The sequence below is a fragment of the Salmo salar genome, chromosome 18 (assembly GCF_965601325.2).
Source record: "Salmo salar chromosome 18, fSalSal1, whole genome shotgun sequence".
Taxonomy (NCBI): Eukaryota; Metazoa; Chordata; class Actinopteri; order Salmoniformes; family Salmonidae; genus Salmo; species Salmo salar.
Window position 1 is genome coordinate 26291854 of NC_138308.1, and position 27575 is coordinate 26319428.

Here is a 27575-nt window from a genome sequence, read left to right on the forward strand (position 1 = left end):
GTAGTTAGTGACTCTGACAAACATAGAAATCTTAACTGCCTGTCCTTGACGAAGCAGAGTTGGGACTAATACACTTCTAACTTCCTTGTCAACGTTTCATTTTTCTTGAGGACATATCCAGTAAAAAAAGTGCTTTGTGTTGCTTAAACTTTCCAATGGCTTGACCTTTTCTTTCCTAAATAAATGGAATTCCATAAATGTCGTCTCTATTGAGGATACATTGGTATTCATAAAATGTTACTGACATTCAAACGAAAGCTTCACTGGGAAATTAGAAAATACATATTTTACAGCATTCAACGCTTACAAAGAAAATCGCCATCCATAACTTCCTCTAATGGATTCAGAAGCCGAGGTAATCTTGGTGGGCTAGTTAAATTGGTTTTCATTCAGATCGTGTGAGAAGTTGGACTGGTCGATTGAACTTTAATTCATTGTTTTATTATTTTCCTTCTTTGAACTTGTTGTCGAGCATAAGAGGAAATAATGTGATTGTGATTCAATATTTATAGCCTGCTTATACTGTATAACAATAATACAATATAAATGTAAATGATTGACTCAGGTTTGGCCATCATGGAGTAGTTAAACAAGTCAACTGGTTGTGAGCTCAACAATATGAACAAATAGCTTTGAAACACAACTGAAGCAGGACACACAAGTTAACTCAAAAATAACCCCTATGAGATCAAAAGGTATGAGGAAGTTATCCAAGATGTTCCTTTCTATTGCCACGTGAGTTTTCCTGAATGAACGGTAGAATTAGAATTTTTGCCAGGAGATATGGTTTTGAACCGCTCCCATTTCCACAAGCCACAGATGTGTTCAGCTGAACTTTTCTCCCCAAAATCTGGGTTTCAGAGTCTGTCCCTGTTGCATTATTCAACCATACTGCTGATTCACTTCTAGGTTCTCGTCTTTTTCTCCAACTACAATCTTGTGCTTCATAATTAGAAACACAGAAGCTCTCCTCTCACCCGGCCTCAGAGCGGCAGTAGTGTTTACACAGGGTGTAAATATTGTCTTCCTAAGCGCCAATAGTTTTCTAGGCTTTCTAAAAGGGTTCTTGTACTTGGTTTCAAGTTCAAGCAAAAGTGCACCTCCAAGTAGCAAGAATCAAAAAGCAGAGTCACTCATTTCAAAAAGCATGAAGCTAGGTTTATCCATCCCAGAGACGATAGTTCAATAAGCAATCATATACACAACACTCTTTCACCATTCTGACTCCCATCTTCTTTATATTTCAGGAGGTTCATAGCCTGTCTTTTTCCACTTGTGTTGAGAACACTTTAAATTAAACATAACCCAGCCCAACCTCTGTCGATCACATAACAGAAGCCTAAAACACCTCAAAATATATTGTTCTCTCAAACAATGCTGGGGTTGTCTTAAGAACAGCGCGTCTTTAAATAACTGCTAATGACTTGTATCCTTCTCAATGACAGATCTGTAGCATCAGGATGGAGACTAGAGTGATGTACCATTGCTTTGCCAAAACGTGAGCCTGTTTCTATGTCCCATCAACAAATGATCTGATCTATGCAGAAACAGAGAGCTCCTTTTTATTTCTGGTCCTGCATAGTCAGCCGTTGAAGTGTCCTGCGGTAAGGAATGTTTTGGGTATTTTCAAGTCCTTCAGTCGCGCACCTGATTCCCTTTATATTCAAGCTGGTCTGTAGCGCCCTGTATGAGCTCAAAGCACACGGGGACGATGGTTGATTGCTTAATGAACATATGCAGGTGTTGGACAGGTTAATGCTGCTGGACGGTGTTCCAGGCAGATGGATGGGGATGGTGAATCACTCAGATGCAAAGAACTGCCACTGCCCTCATTCGATGCCAAAGTGCCTTTGTGTGTGCGTGCGAGAGCGTGTGTAGGAGGTAAGCTGAACCTAACTAAGGAGAACAGGGGCCTGGCTGAGTTCAAATTACCTGCTGAAATGTGACCTTAAAATGGGAAGAAAGCCCATTTCCAGGAACAGCAGCAGAATCACCTTGTGTTTAGGGGGACATTCTTTCAGGAGCACAGCCAGATTGGAGTTGCTGACCTCCCCTGGCCTTTCGAGATAAATACATCCTGTGGCTAGTACGCCAAATAGTGAATCTTGTTTCCTGTTTCTCGCAATATCCCCTCCAAACCAAAACACAAGAAATCATCTATCTAAAAAAAAAAACACAGAAAGTTACTGTGGATAGAGAAAAGGCAAAGTTGATGGGAGAACCTTGGAAAGGCTTTTCAGCTGAAGAGAACGGGCAAAGAACCACACTATCCTGCAGCTCATTGGCAATGGAGTCAAATAATAATTGAGTTTTGTATATTTGCTCTCTCCCTACAAAAACCGGCAACATACTAAACTTGATAAAATAATCCTAGGGCGAACCATGACATTTCTTTAAATGAACATGTTGAAAACAAAAATACATTAGCACAATGCCGCACTGTGTTTGGCTGTAACAGTATATTTATTCATCTCCGCGTTCTGAAGTACAAAAGCATGATATGGGCTTAGCGTACACAACGACGCTACAACCCATTTACATGTTGATAGGCTCCATATCGTCAGGCTTCCGAGAGTTGCATTACTCTGGAGGACAATAAAAACAATAGAACAAATTTGCCTAATTACATTCCCCAAAGCTCAGAACCGATATGTAGAGTATTTAGTGTGAGAAATGTCAGGCCATAAAATGAATACTCTACAAGCACACTGACCATGATATATATTCCATGTGTAACTCTGTGTTGTTGTATGTGTCGAATTGCTATGCTTCATCTTGGCCAGGTCGCAGTTGCAAATGAGAACTTGTTCTCAACTAGCCTACCTGGTTAAATAAAGGTGAAATAAATAAATAAATAAGAGTAGCTGAACGGTAATGACTTCAGACTCCCCTGGCGACGGCACTGAGTACAACAATGACATGCACTGTGAATACTGTCGCTGACGTGGTATAATGCGGGGGTGTTCAGGCATATTGTGACCATGATGAAATGTGGTGAAACAGAGGAGGTCCTCAGACGGTACACCGCAAGTTACTTGTTGCATTTGACTAGAAGAACAGACACACAAAAAGTTACTATTGGTACCAACATCTGCTTGACGTGACTTTCCAAAATAGCAATTGTGTAAAACACACACTGTTAATGCCGTAACAAAGTCTGGGGATTGTCAGACATAAAAGGATCTATATATATCATGAGAAAGTTAAAATCCCAGAACCAATCGAACATCTGAGACCTTTAACGGAGGGCTTTTAGCTCAAAGAAAACACAAACTTGAAAACAGGTATTTTTCATTTGAGTTGGATAAACGTCAATACGTTATTGATTTTCCCGTAGTACCCACGGCAGTACCTACAGTGCATACACCTAAGAGTCTAGGGAAGTGGAAGCACCTGACTGACTGCGGAGCAGAACGAGTCCACAAACATTTGATCTCTCTGAGCTACATTAACCCTGAAGGATTCACTACTAACAAACAGGAACTCAGCTGAATATGGAGTGGGACAGAACGCGAGCCCGAGAGAGAGGTATAAGGTACTGAAATAAACAATTCAATCCATCAACCTATCAATTATACTCGAAAAAGTTTTCTACCAACAGCATTATTGTTGACCAGAATAATGCTGTCACTTGCATTAGTGTCAATAGTAGTGGTACGATGACAAGAATTTGTTTAGAGTGATTGTTTGCAATAATCCATTTGCACATATTCCTTTTGGAGGTTGTGTTGAACACACACACACACACACACACACACACACACCACACACACACACACACACACACACACACACACACACACACACACACACACACACACACACACACACACACACACACACACACACACACACACAGTGGATGCTGGACAGTTTGACTCATCCAGTTTGACTGGTATACTCACAGGCGCAGTCTCCAGTCTGCCACTCCAGACACTGTCCGTAGGGGAAGGAGATGACGTAGGCGTTGGAGTCCACACATCGCTGGGTGCTGCTGCACCACATACACTCCATGGCCTGGCTGGTGCAGTTGGCACAGGTGGTGCGCAGTGAGCAAGGCGTCTTACATGGACGGGCACTCTGGTTGGGGCTCACTGTAGACAGGAGAAAATAAGGTAAGAATTAAATCATGTCTGTCCAGTGCACAGCCTGAAAGTAGTGCTGAAAATCAGCTGCAGTGTTTAAAGCAGACATTTCCTCTCTACCTTGGACAGACTATTTTTACAGCAGGTATACACATAACCATTCATTAAGTAAGTCATTTAACTCAAGAGTAGACGGTAACCAAGAGTAATTTCCTCCCTCAGTCTACCTCCATCATTTGAGCTGAGTTAGGACAGGCAAATTATTTCAGAGTGGGAGACACCCCCGCGAGAGAGGAAGCAGAAAGGTAATGAGAAACTGCAGGATGCCTTTGGTTACCCATTCCCCCTCTACTCTATGTCGGTACAAAGTGGAGCTATGGGAGGGATGGCTGCCAAAACCGAACATTTAAGGATTCATTTGCTTGGGCTCCCCAGCTATTCTGGGCTCTTAAATCAGTTCTAGAATGGTTCAGTGGGGCTAAAAGCAAACAGGAAAAGACCGTGAGTCCAATGAGCCTGTTGTTTCCAGTTTCCTTGCATGTGTGTTTGTGTGAGTAGGACGGGTCGGTCACTGAACGGCCATGATGGGGAGAAAGGTCAGCTACTGTCAAACAGTCCAGGCTGTGATCTTCTCCAGTTGTACCACTACTCTTCCTAAAACAATACAGTATCTCTCCACATACAATCTGTCCCCTTTTAAATTCACTAGACTAGTGAATTCTGCCCCTTGTCACTGATGATGGCAACACAGCGGGTTTCTGGATGTAAACTTTTCTGTGCCACTCCAACGGATCTCTAATTCAATAGTGTCTGATTGAGCTTTAGAATGATCACATACTAGCAACTGCTGAATGGATCAATCACATGTTCAAGAGAGGCTTCTTAGAATTCACAAGGGTTGCAGGTGTCTTTGAGAATGAGTCTATATTTAATTGTTCAAATCATCCCCACCTCAATTATTCTCCAGCTCCCCTTCCCTCTACCTCCCTCCCTCTCTCACCGACTGGTTTTTCACAGATGAGTCCGTCGGTGGTGGCGGTGCAGGGGTTGGCCTTGAGCCCTGCCACCTCTGCCCTCTCCAGGTAGGCACAGAAGCCTGAGTCGCTGGGCTCTCCAGTCAGCCACTGCAGAGAGGAGTTGGTGAAGGGAGACATGTCCTCCCAGCCCCAGTACGAGATGTTGATCTTTCTCAGGCCCACCCACGGAGCTATCTTCTACAGGACACAGAAAGGGGAGAAAAAGAGGTAGAGAGGGAGAAAAAGAGAGGGAGGTAGAGAGAGGGAGAAAAAGAGGTAGAGGGGGAGAAAAAGAGGTAGAGGGTGGGAGAGAGAGAGAGAAAAAGAGGTAGAGGGAGGGAGAGAGAGGGAGAAAAAGAGAAAGACGAGAAGGAGATTGGGAGAGAAAGAAGAGAGAGAGGTTAAGGATGGAGAGCCTGGAATCTAAGCTAAGAATTCTGTCCATTCTCCATACCATGTTGAGGGCCAGTCAGTATGAAAACATGTTATTCATTTCCCAACATACAGTACATCATATATATTTGATCAAAGTAATGTTTAAATGAAACCTTAAATCAAACCGTTGGGCAAATTGCTATAATTACAGTGAAAATGCCGACCTCAGCCAACACTAACCCATAAAACCAAGATAGGCCAGAGTCATTAAACTAAGGTACTTATTAGACTTTTACAAATGTCTGTGTGTGAGTTATTTCATAATTGGCAATAATGTCTCAAAAGTTTTAACTGTAATAAATTGTTAATTAGCCGGCAACACCTGCTATGATCTATCACACAGTGAACATTTACAAGAGTAGAACACTTGAGTAATCGATGGAGACCGCCAGGATTCAAATCCTGAAAAAAACTTGTTGCTGTACTCTGAAAATGCACTTTAATTCAAATCCCCTATTGCAGGCCGACTGGGACAAAAAAATAATGAATTGCTTGGATGAAAAGAAAACTGATTATTGTAGCCATGGAGAGCATAAACTCCTTCCAAAAAACTGGCAGAAAAGAGCTAAGAGGGATACCTGTTGCCTCTGCATCTTAAAACATCAAAAGGTGAGCTTTATTATTAAGAACAGTGTTGATATTCAAAGAGCAGAAACATGCTACTTAAACACCGCACCCTAAAACCCATCTAGAGAGATCCTCGAGCTCCATTCAATTAATAACACCAGTCAAATACTTGCTCCTGCATATCCTTCTCAGTTCTGACCGCACAATCACTGGAAAAGCCAACATGTGTGGTGGGCATTTAAACAGGAAGTGTGACTCTTGACAAAAATAAATACAAAAAGTTAGGTTGGAATCACGGAAATCTCAGTGTTTGCCCTATATTCAACGGATCACGTGTGGACTGACTCATCAGTAAATAAGCTAAGACACGTGTTCAATGTGTTTGGCTTCAGATCATCATGGGGTAAAAGAAGTTCCACTGTCATGGCGATTCCTTAGGCATTCGACTTGGAAAAAATACATTCCTCAAGACAGAACATTATGAAGGATAACGTTCAAAACAACACACCGTTTTAAACCGAGGAGTTTCCCTTACCTTCTCCTGTAGCTGGTACTTCTGCAGCTCGTCCAGTATAAAGTCCACCTGCTTGGGGGTGGTGAGGGAGGCTATGTTCCCGTCCAGGTTCTTACAGTAGTGCTGGGCGTTGTCATAGCTCTCCCTGCTGGAGTTGATCCTCAGGCAGGCCTCCCCTACATGGTGCCAGCCTTCTCCACAGAGCTGAGCTGTGGACAGAGCAGTACTTTAGACCCAGGCTTCTGACTGTGCTGGGCCACACAATTGGATAGTGCATAGATCTGCTACTGGCCTCAAGACCCCTCATATCAACTGGATTTGATATGCAACTCACAGCACACTGATATATATTGTTAGTTATAAACTGGGTGGTTCGAGCCCTGAATGCTGATTGGCTGACCACGGGTATGACAGCACATTTATTTTTACTGCTCTGATTACGTTGGTAACCAGTTTATAATAGCAATAAGGCACCTCGGGGGTTTGTGGTATATGGCCAATATACCACGGCTAAGGGCTGTATCCAGGCACTCCGCGTTGCGTCGTGTTTAAGAACAGCCCTTAGCCGTGGTATATTGGCCATATACCACACCCCCTCATGCCTTATTGCTTAAATATAAAAGTGAGGTTGACTGACAAGTATTTCATGGTGTGAAATCAGGCAATGTCAGTCAGTTGAGATACAAATAGAGAATGATGGACTATTCTTCAAAGAGGCGTGCATCAACCACCCTGCATGAATACACAAGTATGTGTCTGTCCAGCACTAGCATACAGACACGTCACACAGTGGGAGGAACTACATGGACGCCTGACGAGACCTTTATTAAAACAACAATTTGCAGAGATTAAAGGAAAAACAACTCCAGCTTCATCACAACAATTTTTCTGCTTATTTCGGAGACTTGCGCTGATTACATTCATAGTTTGGATAATGGATACCATCACATGCTTTTCATCAGACTGAGAAAGAATCACTTTTTTCCATAAAAGGCTATTGAAAAGATGGCTAACTACAGAGCAGTAGTGAAGAATTCAAACACTTGGCTAGAGTTACAGTCTTTAGAACAATACACAGATCAACATTGCAGCATGATTGTGCTAATCACTCATATCTTTACGTTGAAGCCAAAGGTCAGGCTCAATTTGCAAATCACACACACACACACACACACACACACACACACACACACACACACACACACACACCACACACACACACACACACACACACACACACACACACACACACACACACACACAAAAAAGAAACATCCCTTTTTCAGTACGGTCTTTCAAAGATAATTCATAAAAATCCAAATATCTTCACAGATCTCCATTGTAGGGGTTTAAACACTGTTTCCCATGCTTGTTCAATGAACCATAAACAATTAATGAACATGCACCTGTGGAACAGTCGTTAAGACACTAACAGCTTACAGACAGTAGGCAATTAAGGTCACAGTTATGAAAACTTAGGACACTAAAGACGCCTTTCTACTGACTCTGAAAAACACCAAAAGAAAGATGCCCAGGTTCCCTGCTCAGCTGCGTGGATGTGCCTAAGGCATGCTGCAAGGAAGGGCAATAAATTGCCATGTCCGTACTGTGAGACACCTAAGACAGCGCTACAGGGAGACGGGGCGGACAGCTATTCGTCCTCGCAGTGGCAGACCACGTGTAACAACACCTGCATAGGATCGGTACATCCGAACATCACACCTGCGGGACAGGTACAGGATGGCAACAACAACTGCCCGAGTTACACCAGGAACGCACAATCCCTCCATCAGTGCTCAGACTGTCCGCAATAGTGCTCTTCACTGACGAGTCGCGATTTTGTCTCACCAGGGGTGATGGTCAGATTCACGTTTACCGTCGAAGGAATGAGTGTTACACCGAGGCCTGTAATCTGGAGCGGGATCGATTTGGAGGTGGAGGGTCCATCATGGTCTGGGGCAGAGTGTCACAGCATCATCGGACTGAGCTTGTTGTCATTGCAGGCAATCTCAAAGCTGTGCGTTACAGGGAAGACATCCTCCTCCCTCACGTGGTACCCTTCCTGCAGGCTCATCCTGACATGACTGTCCAGCATGACAATGCCACCAGCCATACTGCTCGATCTGTGCGTGATTTCCTGCAAGACAGGAATGTCAGTGTTCTGCCATGGCCAGCGAAAAGCCCGGATTTCAATCCCATTGAGCACGTCTGGGACCTGTTGGATCGGAGAGTGAGGGCTAGGGCCGTTCCCCCCCAGAAATGTCCGGGAACTTGCAGGTGCCTTGGTGGAAAAGTGGGGTAACACCTCATAGCAAAAACTGGCAAATCTGGTGCAGTCCACAAGGAGGATGCACTGCAGTACTTAATGCAGCTGGTGGCCACACCAGATACTGACTGTTACTTTTGATTTTGACCCCCCCATGTTAGTCACATGTCTGTGGAACTTGTTCAGTTTGTCTCAGTTGTTCAATCTTGTATGTTCCTACAAATATTTACACATGTTAAGTTTGCTGAAAATAAATGCAGTGAGGACGTTTCTTTTTTTGCTGAGTTTACATACATGCATACATGCATACATACATACATACATACATACAGTGGGGCAAAAAAGTATTTAGTCAGCCACCAATTGTGCAAGTTCTCCCACTTCAAAAGATGAGAGAAGCCTGTAATTTTCATCATAGGTACACGTCAACTATGACAGACAAAATGAGAAACACAAATCCAGAAAATCACATTGTAGGATTTTTAATGAATTTATTTGCAAATTATGGTGGAAAATAAGTATTTGGTCACCTACAAACAAGCAAGATTTCTGGCTCTCACAGACCTGTAACAACTTCTTTAACCTGTTGGGGCTAGGGGGCAGTATTTTCACGGCTGGATAAAAAAACGTACCCGATTTAATCTGGTTACTAATCCTACCCAGTAACTAGAATATGCATATACTTATTATATATGGATAGAAAACACCCTAAAGTTTCTAAAACTGTTTGAATGGTGTCTGTGAGTATAACAGAACTCATTTGGCAGGCAAAACCCTGAGACATTTTCTGACAGGAAGTGGATACCTGATGTGTTGAATTACCTTTAAGCCTATGCCATTGAAACACACAGGGGCTGATTAATGTTTTGGCACTTCCTATTGCTTCCACTAGATGTCACCAGCCTTTACAAAGTGTTTTGAATCTTCTACTATGAGATCTGACCGAACAAGAGCCTTGGAACGGTGATGGCCGATTAGACTCTGGCGCGCGAGGTCATGTTGGGTACCCTCGTTCCAAAACGTTTTAAAAGAGAATGCATTCGTCCACCTTGAATATTATTCATGTTCTGGTTAAAAAAGGCCCTAATGATTTATGCTATACAACGTTTGACATGTTTGAACAAACGTAAATATATTTTTTCCCCTCGTTCATGACGAGAAGTCCGGCTGGCTTAGATCATGTGCTAACAACACGGATCTTTTTGGATATAAATGATGAGCTTTTTTGAACAAAACTACATTCGTTATGGACCTGGGATTCCGGGAAGTAGAATCTGATGAAGAGAATCAAAGGTAATGGATTATTTACATAGTATTTTCGATTTTAGATCTCTCCAACATGGCCGTTTGTCTGTATAGCAAAGCATATTTTTCTGGGCGCAGTGCTCAGATTATTGCAAAGTGTGATTTCCCAGTAAGGTTATTTTTAAATCTGGCAAGTTGATTGCGTTCAAGAGATGTAAATCTATAATTCTTTAAATGACAATATAATATTTTACCAATGTTTTCTAATTTTAATTATTTAATTTGTGGTGCTGACTTGACTGCCGGTTATTGGAGGGAAACGATTTCCTCAACATCAATGCCATAGTAAAACGCTGTTTTTGGATATAAATATGAACTTGATAGAACTAAAAATGCATGCATTGTCTAACATAATGTCCTAGGAGTGTCATCTGATGGAGATTGTAAAAGGTTAGTGCATCATTTTAGCTGGTTTTATGGTTTTGGTGACCCTGTCTTTGAATTGACAAAACATTACACACAGCTATTGTCAATGTACTCTCCTAACATAATCTAACTTTATGCTTTCGCCGTAAAACCTTTTTGAAATCGGACAACGTGGTTAGATTAAGGAGATGTTTATCTTTCAAAGGGTGTAAGATAGTTGTATGTTTGAAAAATTTGAATTTTGACATTTATTTGGTTTCAAATTTGCCGCTCTTGAAATGCACCTGCTGTTGATAGGGTGCACCACAGGTGGCACGCTAGCGTCACACATAGCCCCAAGAAGTTAAGAGGCTCCTCTGTCCTCCACTCGTTACCTGTATTAATGGCACCTGTTTGAACTTGTTATCAGTATAAAAGACACCTGTCCACAACCTCAAACAGTCACACTCCAAACTCCACTATGGCCAAGACCAAAGAGCTGTCAAAGGACACCAGAAACAAAATTGTAGACCTGCACCAGGCTGTTGAAGACTGAATCTGCAATAGGTAAGCAGCTTGGTTTGAAGAAATCAACTGTGGGAGCAATTATTAGGAAATGGAAGACATATAAGACCACTGATAATCTCCCTCGATCTGGGGCTCCACGCAAGATCTCACCCCGTGGGGTCAAAATGATCACCAGAACGGTGAGCAAAAATCCCAGAAGCACACGGGGGGACCTAGTGATTGACCTGCAGAGAGCTGGGACCAAAGTAATAAAGCCTACCATCAGTAACACACTACGCCGCCAGGGACTCAAATCCTGCAGTGACAGACGTGTCCCCCTGCTTAAGCCAGTACATGTCCAGGTCCGTCTGAAGTTTGCTAGAGAGCATTTGGATGATCCAGAAGAGGATTGGGAGAATGTCAGATGAAACCAAAATATAACTTTTTGGTAAAAACTCAACTCGTCGTGTTTGAAGGACAAAGAATGCTGAGTTGCATCCAAAGAACACCATACCTACTGTGAAGCATGGGGGTGGAAACATCATGCTTTGGGGCTGTTTTTCTGCAAAGGGACCAGGACGACTGATCCGTGTAAAAGAAAGAATGGGGCCATGTATCGTGAGATTTTGAGTGAAAATCTCCTTCCATCAGCAAGGGCATTGAAGATGAAACGTGGCTGGGTCTTTCAGCATGACAATGATCCCAAACACACCGCCCGGGCAACGAAGGAGTGGCTTCGTAAGAAGCATTTCAAGGTCCTGGAGTGGCCTAGCCAGTCTCCAGATCTCAACCCCCTAGAAAATCTTTGGAGGGAGTTGAAAGTCCGTGTTGCCCAGCGACAGCCCCAAAACATCACTGCTCTAGAGGAGATCTGCATGGAGGAATGGGCCAAAATACCAGCAACAGTGTGTGAAAACCTTGTGAAGACTTACAGAAAACGTTTGACCTGTCATTGCCAACAAAGGGTATATAACAAAGTATTGAGATCAACTTTTGTTATTGACCAAATACTTATTTTCCACCATAATTTGCAAATAAATTCATAAAAAAATCCTACAATGTGATTTTCTGGATTTTTTTTTCTCATTTTGTCTGTCATAGTTGAAGTGTACCTATGATGAAAATTACAGGCCTCTCATCTTTTTAAGTGGGAGAACTTGCACAATTGGTGGCTGACTAAATACTTTTTTGCCCCACTGTACATACATACAATTGTATTTATTTATTTTTTACATTGTAGAATAATAGGGAAGAATTCAAAACTATGAAATAACACATATGGAATCATGTAGTAACCAAAGAAAGTGTTAAACAAATCAAACTATATTTTACATTTTAGATTCTTCAAAGTAGCCACCCTTTGCCTTGATGACAGCTTTGCAGACTCTTGGCATTCTCTCAACCACCTTCACCTGGAATGCTTTTCCAACAGTCTTGAAGGAGTTCCCACATATGCTGAGCACTTTTTGGCTGCTTTTCCTTCAAAATAGTAGGTGTGTCCAAACTTTTGACTGGTACTGTATGTTATAATATGGCTTTTGTTTCCTGGATTGGCTTCCCCAGTGATTTTACCCATGCACAGCTAATGTGTGTATCTACAGACATTTAGTTAGTGACTCTGACAAACATATAAATCTTAACTGCCTGTCCTTGACGAAGCAGAGTTGGGACTAATACACTTCTAACTTCCTTGTCAACGTTTCATTTTTCTTGAGGACATATCCAGTAAAAAAAGTGTTTTGTGTTGCTTAAACTTTCCAATGGCTTGACCTTTTCTTTCCTAAATAAATGGAATTCCATAAATGTCGTCTCTATTGAGGATACATTGGTATTCATAAAATGTTTCTGACATTCAAAAGAAAGCTTCACTGGGAAATTAGAAAATACATATTTTACAGCATTCAACGCTTACAAAGAAAATCGCCATCAATAACTTTCTTTAATGGATTCAGAAGCCGAGGTAATCTTGGTGGGCTAGTTAAATTGGTTTTCATTCAGAGCGTGTGAGACACCCCTTCAAATGAGTAGATTTGACTATTTCAGCCACACCAATTGCAAACAGGTGTATAAAATCAAGCACTCAGCCATGCAATCGCCATAGACAAACATTGGCAGTTGAATGGCCTTACTGAAGAGCTCAGTGACATTCAACGTGGTACCGTCATAGGATGCCACCTTTCCAACAAGTCAGTTTGTCAAATTTCTGCCCTGCTAGAGCTGCCCCGGTCAACCATCTGTGCTGTTATTGTGAAGTGGAAACGTCGAGGAGCAACAACGGCTCAGCTGCGAAGTGGTTGGCCACACTAGCTCACAGAACAGGACTGCCGAGTGCTGAAGCGCATAGCGGGTACAAATCTGTCAACCGTCTGTCATCGGTTGCAACACTCACTACAAAGTTTCCAAACTGCCTACGGAAGCAACATCAGCACAAGAACTGTTCATCAGAAGCTTCATGAAATGGGTTTCCATGGCCGAGTAGCCGCACACAAGCCTAAGATCACCATGCACAATGCCAAGCGTCGGCTGGAGTGATGTAAAGCTCGCCGCCATTGGACTCTGGAGCAGTGGAAACTCGTTCTCTGGAGTGATGAATCACGCGTCACTATCTGAAAGTCCGACGGACTAATCTGGGTTTGGCTGATGACAGAAGAACGCTACCTGCCTGAATGCATAGTGCCCGCTGTAAAGTTTGGTGGAGGACCAAAAATGGGTCTGGGGCTGTTTATCATGATTCGGGCTAGGCCCCTTAGTTCCAGTGAAGGGAAATCTCAGCGCTACAGCATACAATGACATTCTAGATGATTCTGTGCTTCCAACTTTGAGGGAACAATTTGGGGAAGGCCCTTTCCTGTTTCAGCATGACAATGCCCCCATTCACAAAGCGAAGTCCATACAGAAATGGTTTGTCGAGATCGGTGTGGAAGAACTTGACTGGCCTGCACAGAGCCCTGACCTCAACCCCATCGAACACCTTTGGGAAGAATTGGAATGCCGACTGCGAGCCAGGCCTAATCGCCCAACATCAGTGCCTGACCTCACTAATGCTCATGGCTGAATAGATGCAAATCCCTGAAGCAATGTTCCAACATCTAGTGGAAAGCCTTGCCAGAAGAGTGGAGGCTGTTATAGCAACAAAGGGGGGACCAACTCTATATTAAATGCCCATGATTTGGAAATGAGATGTTCGACGAGCACATGTCCACATACACTACTTTACCAAAAGTATGCACACACACACACACACACTCTTCCTACAGAGTTTAATTTCATGTCAAATTGACCTTATAGAATTAACTTAAGGTAAGGTATTAAGGTATTTTCATTTTCGATTGAAAAGCGTGCCCAGAGTAAACTGCCTAATACTCGGGCCCAGAGTCAAATATTTGCATATTATTAGTAGATTTGGATAGAAAACTGAAGTTTCTAAAACTGTTTGAATGATGTCTGTGAGTATAACAGAACTCATATGGCAGGCAAAAACCTGAGAAAAATCCAACCAGGAAGTGGGAAATCTGAGAATTGTAGTTATTTTGAATCCCGATCGAAACTACAGTGTCTGTGGGGTCACGTTGCACTTCCTAAGGCTTGCATTGGCTGTCAACAGCCTTTAGAAACGTGTTTCATCCTTCTCCTGTTACTGGGCAGAAAATAGGAGCTCAGTCAATGAGTGGACTGCCTGAAGACAAAGGACTTGGTGATGTGCGAGCCCGCCAGCACGCCCCTCATTTTTCTTCTTGAATGAATACGCTATTGTCCGGTTGGAATATTATCGACGTTTTATGTTAAAAAGACCCTAAGTATTGATTGTAAACAACGTTTGACATGTTTCTACGAACGGTAATGGAACATTTTGACGTTTCGTGTCTGGATTTACGCTCGCGCGTTATGCCTTTGGATAGTGATCTGAACGCACGAACAAAACGGAGGTATTTGGACATAAATATGGAGTATTTCAAACAAAAATAACATTTCTTGTGGAAGTAGGAGTCCTGGTAGTGCATTATGATGAAGATCAGCAAAGGTAAGAGAATATTTATAATACTAATTCTGAGTTTAGTTGACCCCAGAACTTGGCGGGTATCTGTATAGCTTGCTTTGATGGTTGAGCTATGTACTCAGAATATTGAAAAATTTGCTTTCTCCGTAAAGCTATTTTAAAATCTGACACAGCGGTTGCATTAAGGAGAAGTGTATCTATAATTCTTTCAATAACTGTTGTAAATTTTATCAACGTTTATGATGAGTATTTTTGTAAATTGATGTGCACATTCACCAGATGTTTTGGTGGGAATACATTTTCTGAACATCACACACCAATGTTAAATGGGGTTTTTGGATATAAATATGAACTTTATCGAGCAAAACATACATGTATTGTGTAACATGAAGTCCTATGAGTGCCATCTGATGAAAATCAAAGGTTAGTGAATATTTTAGGTTTTTGTGATGCATGTCCTTGCTTGGAAAATGGCTGTGTGGTTTTTCTTGTGAAGTTTATGTCCTAACAATCTAATTTTATGCTTTCGCCGTAAAGCCTTTTTGAAATCGGACAATGTGGTTAGATTAACGAGAAGTTTATCTTTAAAATGGTGTAAAATAGTTGATTGTTTGAGAAAATGAAATTATGAGATTTTTGCTATTTTGAATTTCGTGCCATGCTATTTCACTGGCTGTTGAATAGTGTCCTAGCCCATAGAAGTTAACCTGTTGGGGCTACAGGTTAGCAATGAACCCCGAGCCGGGATTGCTAACAAGGCTAGAAATTCAAAACATCAAAAATCTAATAATTTCAATTTCTAGAACAATCAACTATTTTACACAATTTAAATGATAAACATCTCCTTAATCTAACCACATTGTTCGATTTTCAAAGAGGCTTTACGGCAAAAGCATAAAGTTAGATTATGTTAGGACAGTACATAGCCACAAAAGTACAAACATCCATTTTCAATTCAAGGTCAGGCGTCACCAAAAGCAGAAACCAGCTTGAATTATGCACTAACTTTTGTCAATCTCCATCAGATGACACTCCTAGGACATTATGTTATACAATACATGCATTTTTTGTTCCATCAAGTTCATATTTATATCCAAAAACAGCATTTTACAGTAGCGTGAAATTCAGATTTTTTTCTTCTCTGAAATGCTTCCGGTGAACATAACAAAATTACTATTCGAAAACATTGGTAAATTATAATATTGTCATTCAAAGAATAATATATTATCATCTCGTAATTGCTACCGAATGGCCAGATCTCAAAATAACTTTACTGGGAAGGTCCGGAACAAATGTGGTTTCTTTTGACAAAGTTCATAATTTATGTCCAAATAACACCAAGTACTTAGCGTTCATTATGCTCCCACAAAACGTGGTGGGGGACTGTAAAATCACGCCGAAAAGCTAAAAAAACCTAGTAAATAATCTATTTATGTTCGTTCAAACATGTCAAATGTTGTTTAGCATTAATCTTTTGGTCCATTTTTAACGTTAAACATCAGTAATATTTTCACACAACCTATCCTATGTCGAGATAAACAATGAAGACAAAACTCACGTTTCTCAGATTTATGCGCAGGCGCAAAAAAATGAAGTGATGACATGTCAACTTCCTTGGATTCTAATTTGCTCTCTGTTTATCATAGACGCTTCAAACAACTTTATAAAGATCGTTGACATCTAGTGGAAGCCGTAGGTGTTCGAAATGAATCCTTTCTCACTATGGTATCTATAAAACAATGACACTAAATAGTACAGTCACAAAATTCACATTTTTTTTTAAATCTATTTTTCACAGGTTTTTGCCTGCAATATGAGTTTTGTTATACTTACAGACACCATTCAAACTGTTTTAGAAAATTCAGAGTGTTTTCTATCCGAATGTGTTAATAATATGCATATCCTAGCTTCTGAGTTGGTGTAGGAGGCAGTTACAAATGGGCACATATTTTTTTCAAAATGTCTCAATACTGCCCCGGAGCCCCAACAGGTTAAGAAGTTTCCTGGAGGCACACTACAAGGCAGAAAAAAGAAAATGAAATCAGTGTACCGTCCAATGGTAAAGTAGCAAGATGATCTCATCAACACGCCACTCAGAGAGATGGAGAGCCGAAACATGGAGTCCCCAAGTGTCCTCAGTTTGGTAAACTGGTCTGATTAAACAGATCCAGAAGGTTTAGATAAGGCTGCCAGCAAACATGCGTTATGGTCTACTCTGAAGCTCACACTGACTTACTGGACTCTCATTTGTGAGTCAGCTGAGGCTCCATTTTCATAACATCAAGTAAAGAATTATAATTGGCCTGCTTCCCGGCCCCATGCTGAAGAGGAGAGTGCATTTGTGGATGGACAGTATTTGGAGGTGTGTAGTGGTGCTTGTGTGTATTTTCTTGTGTGCACATCCGTATGTGGGCTATGTAGTACAGGTTTGTTAATTTTTTATGTATACCCAGTTGTGTGTGTATATGTATAGATACACATACATACAATTAATCTCTCCAGAAATAAGTTTCTCACTGTTGACGCCTGTTATAGACCCCCCTCAGCTCCCAGCTGTGCCCTGGACACCATATGTGAATTGATTGCCCCCATCTATCTTCAGAGTTCGTTCTGTTAGGTGACCTGAACTGGGATATGCTTAACACCCCAGCAGTCCTACAATCTAAGCTAGATGCCCTCAATCTCACAGAAATGATCAAGAAAACCACCAGGTAAAACCCTAAATCCGTAAACATGTGCACCCTCATATTATTATCCTGACCAACTTTCCCTCCAAATACACCTCTGCTGTGCTCAATCAGGATCTCAGTGATCTCTGCATCTGCTATGGGTCCGCGGTCAAATCTGCTATGGGTCAGCAACCACCCCTCATCACTGTCAAACGCTCCCTAAAACACTTCTGCGAGCAGGCCTTTCTAGTCGACCTGGCCCGGGTATCCTGGAAGGATATTGACCTCATCCCGTCAGTCGAGGATGCCTGGTCGTTCTTTAAAAGTAATTTCCACACCATCTTAAATAAGCATGCCCCTTTCAAAAAATGTAGAACTAATAACAGATATAGCCCTTGGTTCACTCCAGACCTGACTGCCCTTGACCAGCACAAAAACATCCTGTGGCGGACTGCAATGGCATCGAATAGTCCCTGCGATATGCAACTGTTCAGGGAAGTCAGGAACCAATACACGCAGTCAGTCAGGAAAGCAAAGGCTAGCTTTTTCAAACAGAAATGTGCATCCTGTAGCTCTAACTCCAAAAAGTTTTGGGACACTGTAAAGTCCATGGAGAACAAGAGCACCTCCTCCCAGCTGCCCACTGCACTGAGGCTAGGTAACACGGTCACCACCGAAAAATCCACGATAATCGAAAATTTCAATAAGCATCTCTACTGCTGGCCCTGCTTCCCTCCTGGCTACCCCAACCCCGGCCAACACCTCTGCACCCCCCGCAGCTACTTGCCCGAGCCTCCCCAGCTTCTCCTTCACCCAAATCCAGAAAGCAGATGCTCTGAAAGAGCTGCAAAACCTGGACCCGTACAAATCAGCTGGGCTAGAGACTCCTTCTAAAACTATCCGCCGCCATTGTTACTACCCCTATTACCAGTCTGTTCAACCTCTTTCGTATCGTCCGAGATCCCTAAAGATTGGAAAGCTGCCGCGGTCATCCCCCTCTTCAAAAGGGGGTGACACTCTAGACCCAAACTGTTATAGACCTATATCCATCCTGCCCTGCCATTCTAAAGTCTTCAAAAGCCAAGTTAATAAACAGATCACTGACCATTTTGAATCACACCGTACCTTCTCTGCTGTGCAATCCGGTTTCTGAGTTGGTCATGGGTGCACCTCAGCCACGCTCAAGGTACTAAACGATATCATAACCGCCATCAATAAAAGACAGTACTGTGCAGCAGTCTTCATCGACCTGGCCAAGGCTTTCGACTCTGTCAATCACCATATTTTTATCGGCAGACTCAATAGCCTTGGTTTCTCAAACGACTGCCTCGCCTGGTTCACCAACTACTTCGCAGACAGAGTTCAGTGTGTCAAATCGGAGGGCCTGTTGTCCAGACCTCTGGCAGTCTATGGGGGTACCACAGGGTTCAATTCTCGGGCCGACTCTTTTCTCTGTATACATCAACGATGTCGCTCTTGCTGCGGGTGATTCCCTGATCCATCTCTACGCAGACGACACCATTCTGTATACATCTGGCCCTTCTTTGGACACTTTTAACTAACCTCCAAACAAGCTCCAATGTCATAAAACACTCCTTCCGTGGCCTCCAACTGCTCGTAAACGGTAGAAAAACCAAATGCATGCTTTTCAACCGTTCGATGCCCGCACCTGCCCGCCCGACCAGCATCACTACTCTGGACGGTTCTGACCTAGAATATGTGGACAACTACAAATACCTAGGTGTCTGGCTAGACTGTAAACTCTCCTTCCAGACTCATATCAAACATCTCCAATCCAAAATAAAATCTTGAAATCGGCTTTATATTTCGCAACAAAGCCTCCTTCACTCACGCCGCCAAACTTACCCTAGTAAAACTGACTATCCTACCGATCCTCGACTTTGGCGATGTCATCTACAAAATAGCTTCCAATACTCTACATTTTACATTTACATTTTAGTCATTTAGCAGACGCTCTTATCCAGAGCGACTTACAGTAGTGAATACATACATTTCATTTCATTTCATGCATTTTGTTTTTGTACTGGCCCCCCGTGGGAATCGAACCCACAACCCTGGCGTTGCACACACCTTGCTGGCGTTGCAAACACCATGCTCTACCAACTGAGCCACAGGGAAGACTCTACTCAGCAAACTGGATGCAGTCTATCACAGTGCCATCCGTTTTGTTACCAAAGCCCCTTATACCACCCACCACTGCGACCTGTATGCTCTAGTTGGCTGGCCCTCGCTACATATTCGCCGCCAGACCCACTGGCTCCAGGTCATCTATAAGTCTATGCTAGGTAAAGCTCCGCCTTACCTCAGCTCACTGGTCACAATAACAACACCGACCCGTAGCACGCGCACCAGTAGGTAAATCTCACTGGTCATCCCCAAAGCCAGCACCCCCTTTAGCTGCCTTTCCTTCCAGTTCTCTGCTGCCAGTGACTGGAACGAATTGCAAAAATCTGAAGCTGGAGACTTACATTTCCCTCACTAACTTTAAACATCAGCTATCTGAGCAGCTTACCGGTCACTGCAGCTGTACATAGTCCATCTGTAAATAGCCCACGCAATCTACCTACCTCATTCCCATATTGTTTTTATTTACTTTTCTGCTCTTTTGCACACCAGTATCACTACTTGCACATCATCATCTGCTCATCTATCACTCCAGTGTTAATCTGCTAAATTGTAATTACTTTGCTACTATGGCCGATTTATTGCCTTACCTCACGCCATTTGCACACACTGTATATAGTCTTTCTTTTTTTCTATTGTGTTATTGACTGTACGCTTGTTTATTCCATGTGTGACTCTGTGTTGTTGTTTGTGTCGCACTACTTTGCTTTATCTTGGCCAGGTCGCAGTTCTCAACTAGCTTACCTGGTTCAACTAAGGTGAAATAAATAAAAATACCCCCACCCCCACACACACACACACATACAGTTGAAGTCAGAAGTTTACATACACCTTAGCCAAATACATTTAAACTCAGTTTTTCACAATTCCTGACATTTAATCCTCGTAAGAATTCCCTGTCTTAGGTCAGTTAGGATCACCACCTTATTTTAAGAATGTGAAATGTCAGAATAATAGTAGAGAGAATGATTTATTTCAGCTTTTATTTATTTCATCCCATTCCCAGTGGGCCAAAAGTTAACATACACTTAATTAGTATTTGGTAGCGTTGCCTATAAATTGTTTCACTTGGGTCAAATGTTTCAGGTAGCCTTCCACAAGCTTTGTGGAAGGCAATTTTTATATGGGATTGAGGTCAGGGCTTTGTGATGGCCACTCCAATACCTTGACTTTGTTGTCCTTAAGCCATTTTGCTACAACTTTGGAAGTATGCCTGGGGTCATTGTCCATTTGGAAGACCCATTTGCGACCAAGTTTTAACTTCCTGACTGATGTCTTGAGATGTTGCTTCAATATATCTACATAATTCTCATGATGCCATCTATTTTGTGAAGTGCACCAGTCCCTCCTGCAGCAAAGCACCCCCATAACATGATGCTGCCACCCCCGTGTTTCACGGTTGGGATGGTGTTCTTCAGCTTGCAAGCCTCCCCCTTTTTCCTCCAAACATAACGATGGTCATTACGGCCAAACAGTTCTATTTTTGTTTCATCAGACCAGAGAACATTTCTCCAAAAAGTATGATCTTTGTCCCCATGTGCAGTTGCAAACCGTAATCTGGCTTTTTTAATGGCGGTTTTGGAGCAGTGGCTTCTTCCTTGCTGAGCGGCCTTTCAGGATATGTCGATATAGGACTCATTTTACAGTGGATATAGATACTTTTGTACCCGTTTCCTCCAGCATCTTCACAAGATCCTTTGCTGTTGTTCTGGGATTGATTTGCACTTTTCGCACCAAAGTACGTTCATCTCTAGGAGACGGAACGTGTCTCGTTCCTAAGCGGTATGACGGCTGCGTGGTCCCATGGTGTTTATACTTGCATACTATTGTTTGTTCAGATGAACGTGGTACCTTCAGGCATTTGGAAATTGCTCCCAAGGATTAACCAGACTTGTGGAGGTCTACCATTTTTTTCTGAGGTCTTAGCTGATTTCTTTTGATTTTCCCATGATGTCAAAAAAAGAGCCACTGAGTTTGAAGGTAGGCCTTCAAATACATCCACAGGTACACCTCCAATTGACTCAAATTATGTCAATTAGCCTATCAGAAGCTTCTAAAACAATGACATCATTTTCAGGAATTTTACAAGCTATTTAAAGGCATAGTCAACTTAGTGTATGTAAACTTCTGTCCCACTGGAATTATGATACAGTGAATTATAAGTGAAATAATCTGTCTGTAAACAATTGTTGGAAAAATTACTTGTGTTATGCACAAAGTAGATGTCCTAACCGACTTGCCAAAACTATACTTTGTTAACAAGAAATTTGTGGAGTGGTTGAAAAACGAGTTTTAATGACTCCAACCTAAGTTTATGTAAACTTCCGACATCAACTATACATGTGGAGATCATCCATTCACCCACACCGCATCTCACAAAGACACGGCGGTTGTAATCAAAAATCTCCAATTTGGGCTCCAGACCAAAGGACAAATTTCCACCAGTCTAATGTCCATTGCTCGTGTTTCTTGGCCCAAGCAAGTCTCTTATTATTATTGGTGTCCTTTAGTAGTGGTTTCTATTCGACCATGAAGGCCTGATTCACAGTCTCCTCTGAACAGTTGATGTTGAGTTGTGTCTGTTACCTGAACTCTGTGAAGAATTTATTTGGGCAGCAATATTTGATGCTGGTAACTCTAATGAACTTATCCTGTGTAGCAGAGGTAACTCTGGGTCTTCCATTCGTGTAGAGGTCCTCATGAGAGCCAGTTTCATCATAGTGCTTTGCTGGTTTTTGTGACTGCACTTGAAGAAACTTTTAAAGTTCTTGAAATGTTCCATATTGACTGACATTCATGTCTTAAAGTCATGATGGGCTGTCATATCTCTTTGCTTATTTGAGCTGTTCTTGACATAATTTGGACTTGTTTTTTTCACAAATAGGGCTATCTTCTGTATACCATCCCGACCTTGTCACAAAATTGATTGTCTGAAACGCATTAACCTCTATGGGCTAGGTGGGACGCTAGCGTGCCACCCGTGGTGCACTCCATCAACAGCAGGTGCATTTCAAGAGCGGCAAATTTGAATCCAAATAAATGTCAAAATTCAAATTTTTCAAACATACAACTATTTTACACCCTTTGAAAGATAAACATCTCCTTAATCTAACCACGTTTTACGATTTCAAAAAGGTTTTACGGCGAAAGCATAAATTTAGAGTATGTTAGGACAGTACATTTACAAGAGTTGTGTGTAATGTTTTGTCAAGTCAAAGACAGGGTCACCAAAACCATAAAACCAGCTAAAATGATGCACTAACCTTTTACAATCTCCATCAGATGACACTCCTAGGACATTATGTTAGACAATGCATGCATTTTTAGTTCTATCAAGTTCATATTTATATCCAAAAACAGCGTTTTACTATGGCATTGATGTTGAGGAAATCGTTTCCCTCCAATAACCGGCAGTCAAGTCAGCGTCACAAATTAAATAATTAAAATTAGAAAACATTGGTAAAATATTATATTGTCATTTAAAGAATTATAGATTTACATCTCTTGAACGCAATCAACTTGCCAGATTTAAAAATAACCTTACTGGGAAATCACACTTTGCAATAATCTGAGCACTGCGCCCAGAAAAATACGCGTTGCGATACAGACTAGACGTCATGTTGGGGAGATCTAAAATCGAAAATACTATGTAAATAATCCATTACCTTTGATTCTCTTCATCAGATGTCACTTCCAGGTATCACAGGTCCATAACGAATGTAGTTTTGTTCAAAAAAGCTCATCATTTATGTCCAAAAATCTCCGTCTTGTTAGCACATGATCTAAGCCAGCCGGACTTCTCGTCATGAACGAGGGGAAAAAATATATTTACGTTCGTTCAAACATGTCAAACGTTGTATAGCATAAATCATTAGGGCCTTTTTTAACCAGAACATGAATAATATTCAAGGTGGACGAATGCATACTCTTTTATAACGTATTGGAACGAGGGTACCCAACATGAACTCGCGCGCCAGGTGTCTAATGGGACATCATCGTTCCATGGCTCTTGTTCGGTCAGATCTCCCTCCAGAAGACTCAAAACACTTTGTAAAGGCTGGTGACATCTAGTGGAAGCAATAGGAAGTGCCAAAATATTCCTCAGCCCCTGTGTTTTTCAATGGGATAGGTTTAAAGGTAATACAACACATCAGGTATCCACTTCCTGTCAGAAAATGTCTCAGGGTTTTGCCTGCCAAATGAGTTCTGTTATACTCACAGACACCATTCAAACAGTTTTAGAAACTTTAGAGTGTTTTCTATCCATATATAATAAGTATATGCATATTCTAGTTACTGGGTAGGATTAGTAACCAGATTAAATCGGGTACATTTTTTTTATCCAGACGTGCAAATGCTGCCCCCAGCCCTAACAGGTTAAGGAAAGAAATTCCACAAATGAACTTTTAACAAGGCACACCTGTGCACACCATTCCAGGTGACTACCTCATGAAGCTGGCAGGTTGCCTAGTGGTTAGAGCGTTGGACTAGTAACCGAAAGGTTGCAAGATCTAATCCCTGAGCTGACAAGGTAAAAATCTGTCGTTCTGCCCCTGAACAAGGCAGTTAACCCACTATAGATAGGCAGTCATTGAAAAGAAGAATTTGTTCTTAACTGACTTGCCTAGTTAAATAAAGGTAAAACATTTTTTTTAAAGAAGCTGGTTGAGAGAATAACTAAACTATGCAAAGCTGTCATCTAGGCAAAGGGAAGCTACTTTGAAGAATCTCAAATATAGTTTGATTTGATTAACACTTTTTTGGTTACTACATGATTCCATGTGTTAATACATCGTTTTGATGTCTTCACTATTATTCTACAATGTAGAAAATAGTACAAATAAAGAAAAAAAAACCTGGAATGAGTAGGTGTGCTAAAACTTTTGACCGGTAGTGTCATGATGTTGGCCTGTGGGTAAGGTTTATGACCCCCCCCCCCCCATAAATACCTTTCTCCCTTCCCATCTCTTACTGACCCTACTGAAGGACTGCTGTCCTGTTAAATATAGAGAGTCTGGGAACATCAAACAAATGGGGAAAGGAACCATATTTTGGTAATAAAACCAGTTGGAAATATGCTTGATAACGTAATGAGTATGTATGTCAGTTCGCTTGTCATCTGAGACATTATGACTGATGACAGGACGACATAAACGGTACCTGAGAAAGTATACACTCTCTAGTTATCAGAGTAACATGGAATTGTTATGCAATTGAAATGTTTGATATTGAAATTGTTTGTTAGGAGATTAAATGTAATTTTAGCTTCCAAATGAGAGAATTGGGTTTTCATAAGGAAAGTGCCCTGCTTGATCAGTGGCCCACCCCTGTGAAGAGAGACAGGGGTTATAAACGATGAAACACCTCCTTCCCCCTCTCCACTATATAAGCCTTTGACGAAAAGATAACCATGTTGTTCCAGCACGTGAGGTCTGCAGCCTCTACGTTAGGACACACATGTCAAGGACAGAACTAAGCCAACCTCGGCGTGAGCTTTGGTGGCGAATGGTATGAACTTTGAGCTTATTCACTACAGAAGTGATACTTCCTAGCCGCTGTAGACGTGGGCTAGGAAAGGACGGACGACGGATCCAGTCTAACAGACGGACGAAGATACCACCACGTATCCAATTTACCACCAGAGACATTCTTAAGAGTTTACAGGAAGATCTGTTCGCCAACCCGGCCAGCATCTACGACCAATCTACCGAAGCGCAGCTCAGAGTAAATATTTATTGCATTTTCCTTTTCCAAATGGGCGGTAATTTAGAATGCATAAGATAATGTATTTACGATAGCATAGCTGCTGTTTCTGTGTTCCTAAATCTTCCCGCTCTTTCATTCAAGCCCAACCCCCTTTCCTTTGTGTAACCAGCCATCATGTATGACATCATTGGTATTCGGTGTATTTGTAATTCTGTGTGATTAGTTTAGGTATTTAGTAAATAAATAATTAAACCCAATTTTGCATTGCTGATTCAACTTGTTAGCCAGGGTTCGTGAAGATAACCAAGAATTTACAACTTTCATTATGAGACTGAAAATAAGACAAGGGTTAATATTGACTGCTATCGATGTAAAATATTACAAAGTATTTTAAGAGTTTATTCGGAAGATAACGGCTCTATAAACGTTCTTCCGTGGTGCCCCGACTTTCTAGTTAATTACATTTACATGATTTGCTTAATCAGGTAATATTAATTACAGAGAAATCATTTTATAAGTTAGCATGTCATATCACTTAATCCGGCATAGCCAAAGACACGACAGTAGTGTGTGTGTGTGTGTGTGTGTGTGTGTACACACAGGGAAGACATCATCGGACAATCTCAACGCTTTGCGTTACAGGGAAGACATCCTCCTTCCCTCACGTAGTACCCTTCCTGCAGGCTCATCCTGACATGACCCTCCAGCATGACAATGTCACCAGCCATACTGCTAGTTCTGTGCATGATTTCCTGCAAGACAGGAATGTCAGTGTTCTGCCATGGCCAGCAAAGAGCCCGGATCTCAATCCCATTGTGCACGTCTGGGACCTGTTGGATCGGAGCGTGAGGGCTAGGGCCATTCCCCCAAGAAATGTCCGGGAACTTGCAGGTGCCTTGGTGGAAGAGTGGGGTAACATCTCACAGCAAGAACCGGCAAATCTGGTGCAGTCCATGAGCAGGAGATGCACTGCAGTACTTAATGCAGCTGGTGGCCACACCAGATACTGACTGTTACTTTTGATTTTGACCCCCCCTTTGTTCAGGGACACATTATTCAATTTCTGTTAGTCACATGTCTGTGGAACTTGTTCAGTTTATGTCTCAGTTGTTGCTGAAAATAAACGCAGTTGACAGTGAGAGGACGTTTCTTTTTTTGCTGAGTTTAGAATCGTGAGAACCGCAATACGCATCGTATCAGCACCTAAGTATTGTGATAATATCGTATTGTAAGGTCCCAGGCAAGTCCCAGCCCTAGTTAATAATGCATCAAACATTGGCACAAGTTCTCCAAACAATCAAACTTGCTTATAGCTGTCAAACAGGTAGTCAGCTGAGTTCTTGCTTGTTTGGAGATTTTGGAAGACATTTGCGTGTGTGTGTTCTTTCTCACCAGGGATGGCATGGCACTCCTGTTGCTGGAGCTCCCATTGACAGTTGAGGTTGAGGGAGCAGCTCTTACAGTTGACCAGCTTGCTGCAGATCTGTTCATTCCTCACATGGCATTTGGTGAAGTTCCTCACAGACTGGGAAGAAAGAATACAAGTAACAAACGTCAACGTTGTTATTATTATAGTGAATTTGCTTCACAGTATTGGGGTAATGTAAAGCTGCAATTTGTGCTTTGGCAGAACAGAAAAGGATGGTTTGACATTAATAGCAAAGCCCCTGCAACAGTATGGAATACCCACATGTCCCATCCTCTTGGCCCCTTGCTTCCACACAGAGAGCTGGTGATCAGACAGCATGGAAGGGGGAGGGGCCAGGGACAGAGGACCTCTATGCTGCTGCGCTAGCTCCAGGGTCAGCTACAGACACACATAGAGGAGACAGCAGGGGCAAGCATTAGGCTAACTGACACTGTTAGCCAAGCAGGGGAGATAATAATGACTTGGCTACAACAACAGTTAAGTGGTGACGTATGAGAAGGCAAGCTTAAGCTACCTGACTATTCATGCTGTATAATTTATTGACTGCTTTAGCTGTGATTGTGCCGTTTCACTTCCGCCCCCTGTAGGC

The 27575-nt window shown here is 42.0% G+C and overlaps 1 protein-coding gene across 3 annotated transcripts in view; it reads right to left on the reverse strand.

The window, feature by feature from the left end:
* Positions 1-27575, reverse strand: part of LOC106577124 (attractin-like protein 1) — a 350240-nt gene that overhangs the window by 225188 nt on the left and 97477 nt on the right. For 2 of the 3 annotated variants that reach the window (XM_014154875.3, XM_014154874.3), the window contains exons 14-18: positions 27248-27364; positions 26950-27082; positions 6639-6826; positions 5086-5299; positions 3906-4094 (exon numbers count right to left, since the gene is read on the reverse strand). In XM_014154875.3, coding sequence (XP_014010350.1) covers positions 3906-4094; positions 5086-5299; positions 6639-6826; positions 26950-27082; positions 27248-27364 — 841 coding nt within the window. The remainder of the gene's footprint in view (positions 1-3905; positions 4095-5085; positions 5300-6638; positions 6827-26949; positions 27083-27247; positions 27365-27575) is intronic. The other variant, XM_014154877.3, reaches the window with a different exon arrangement.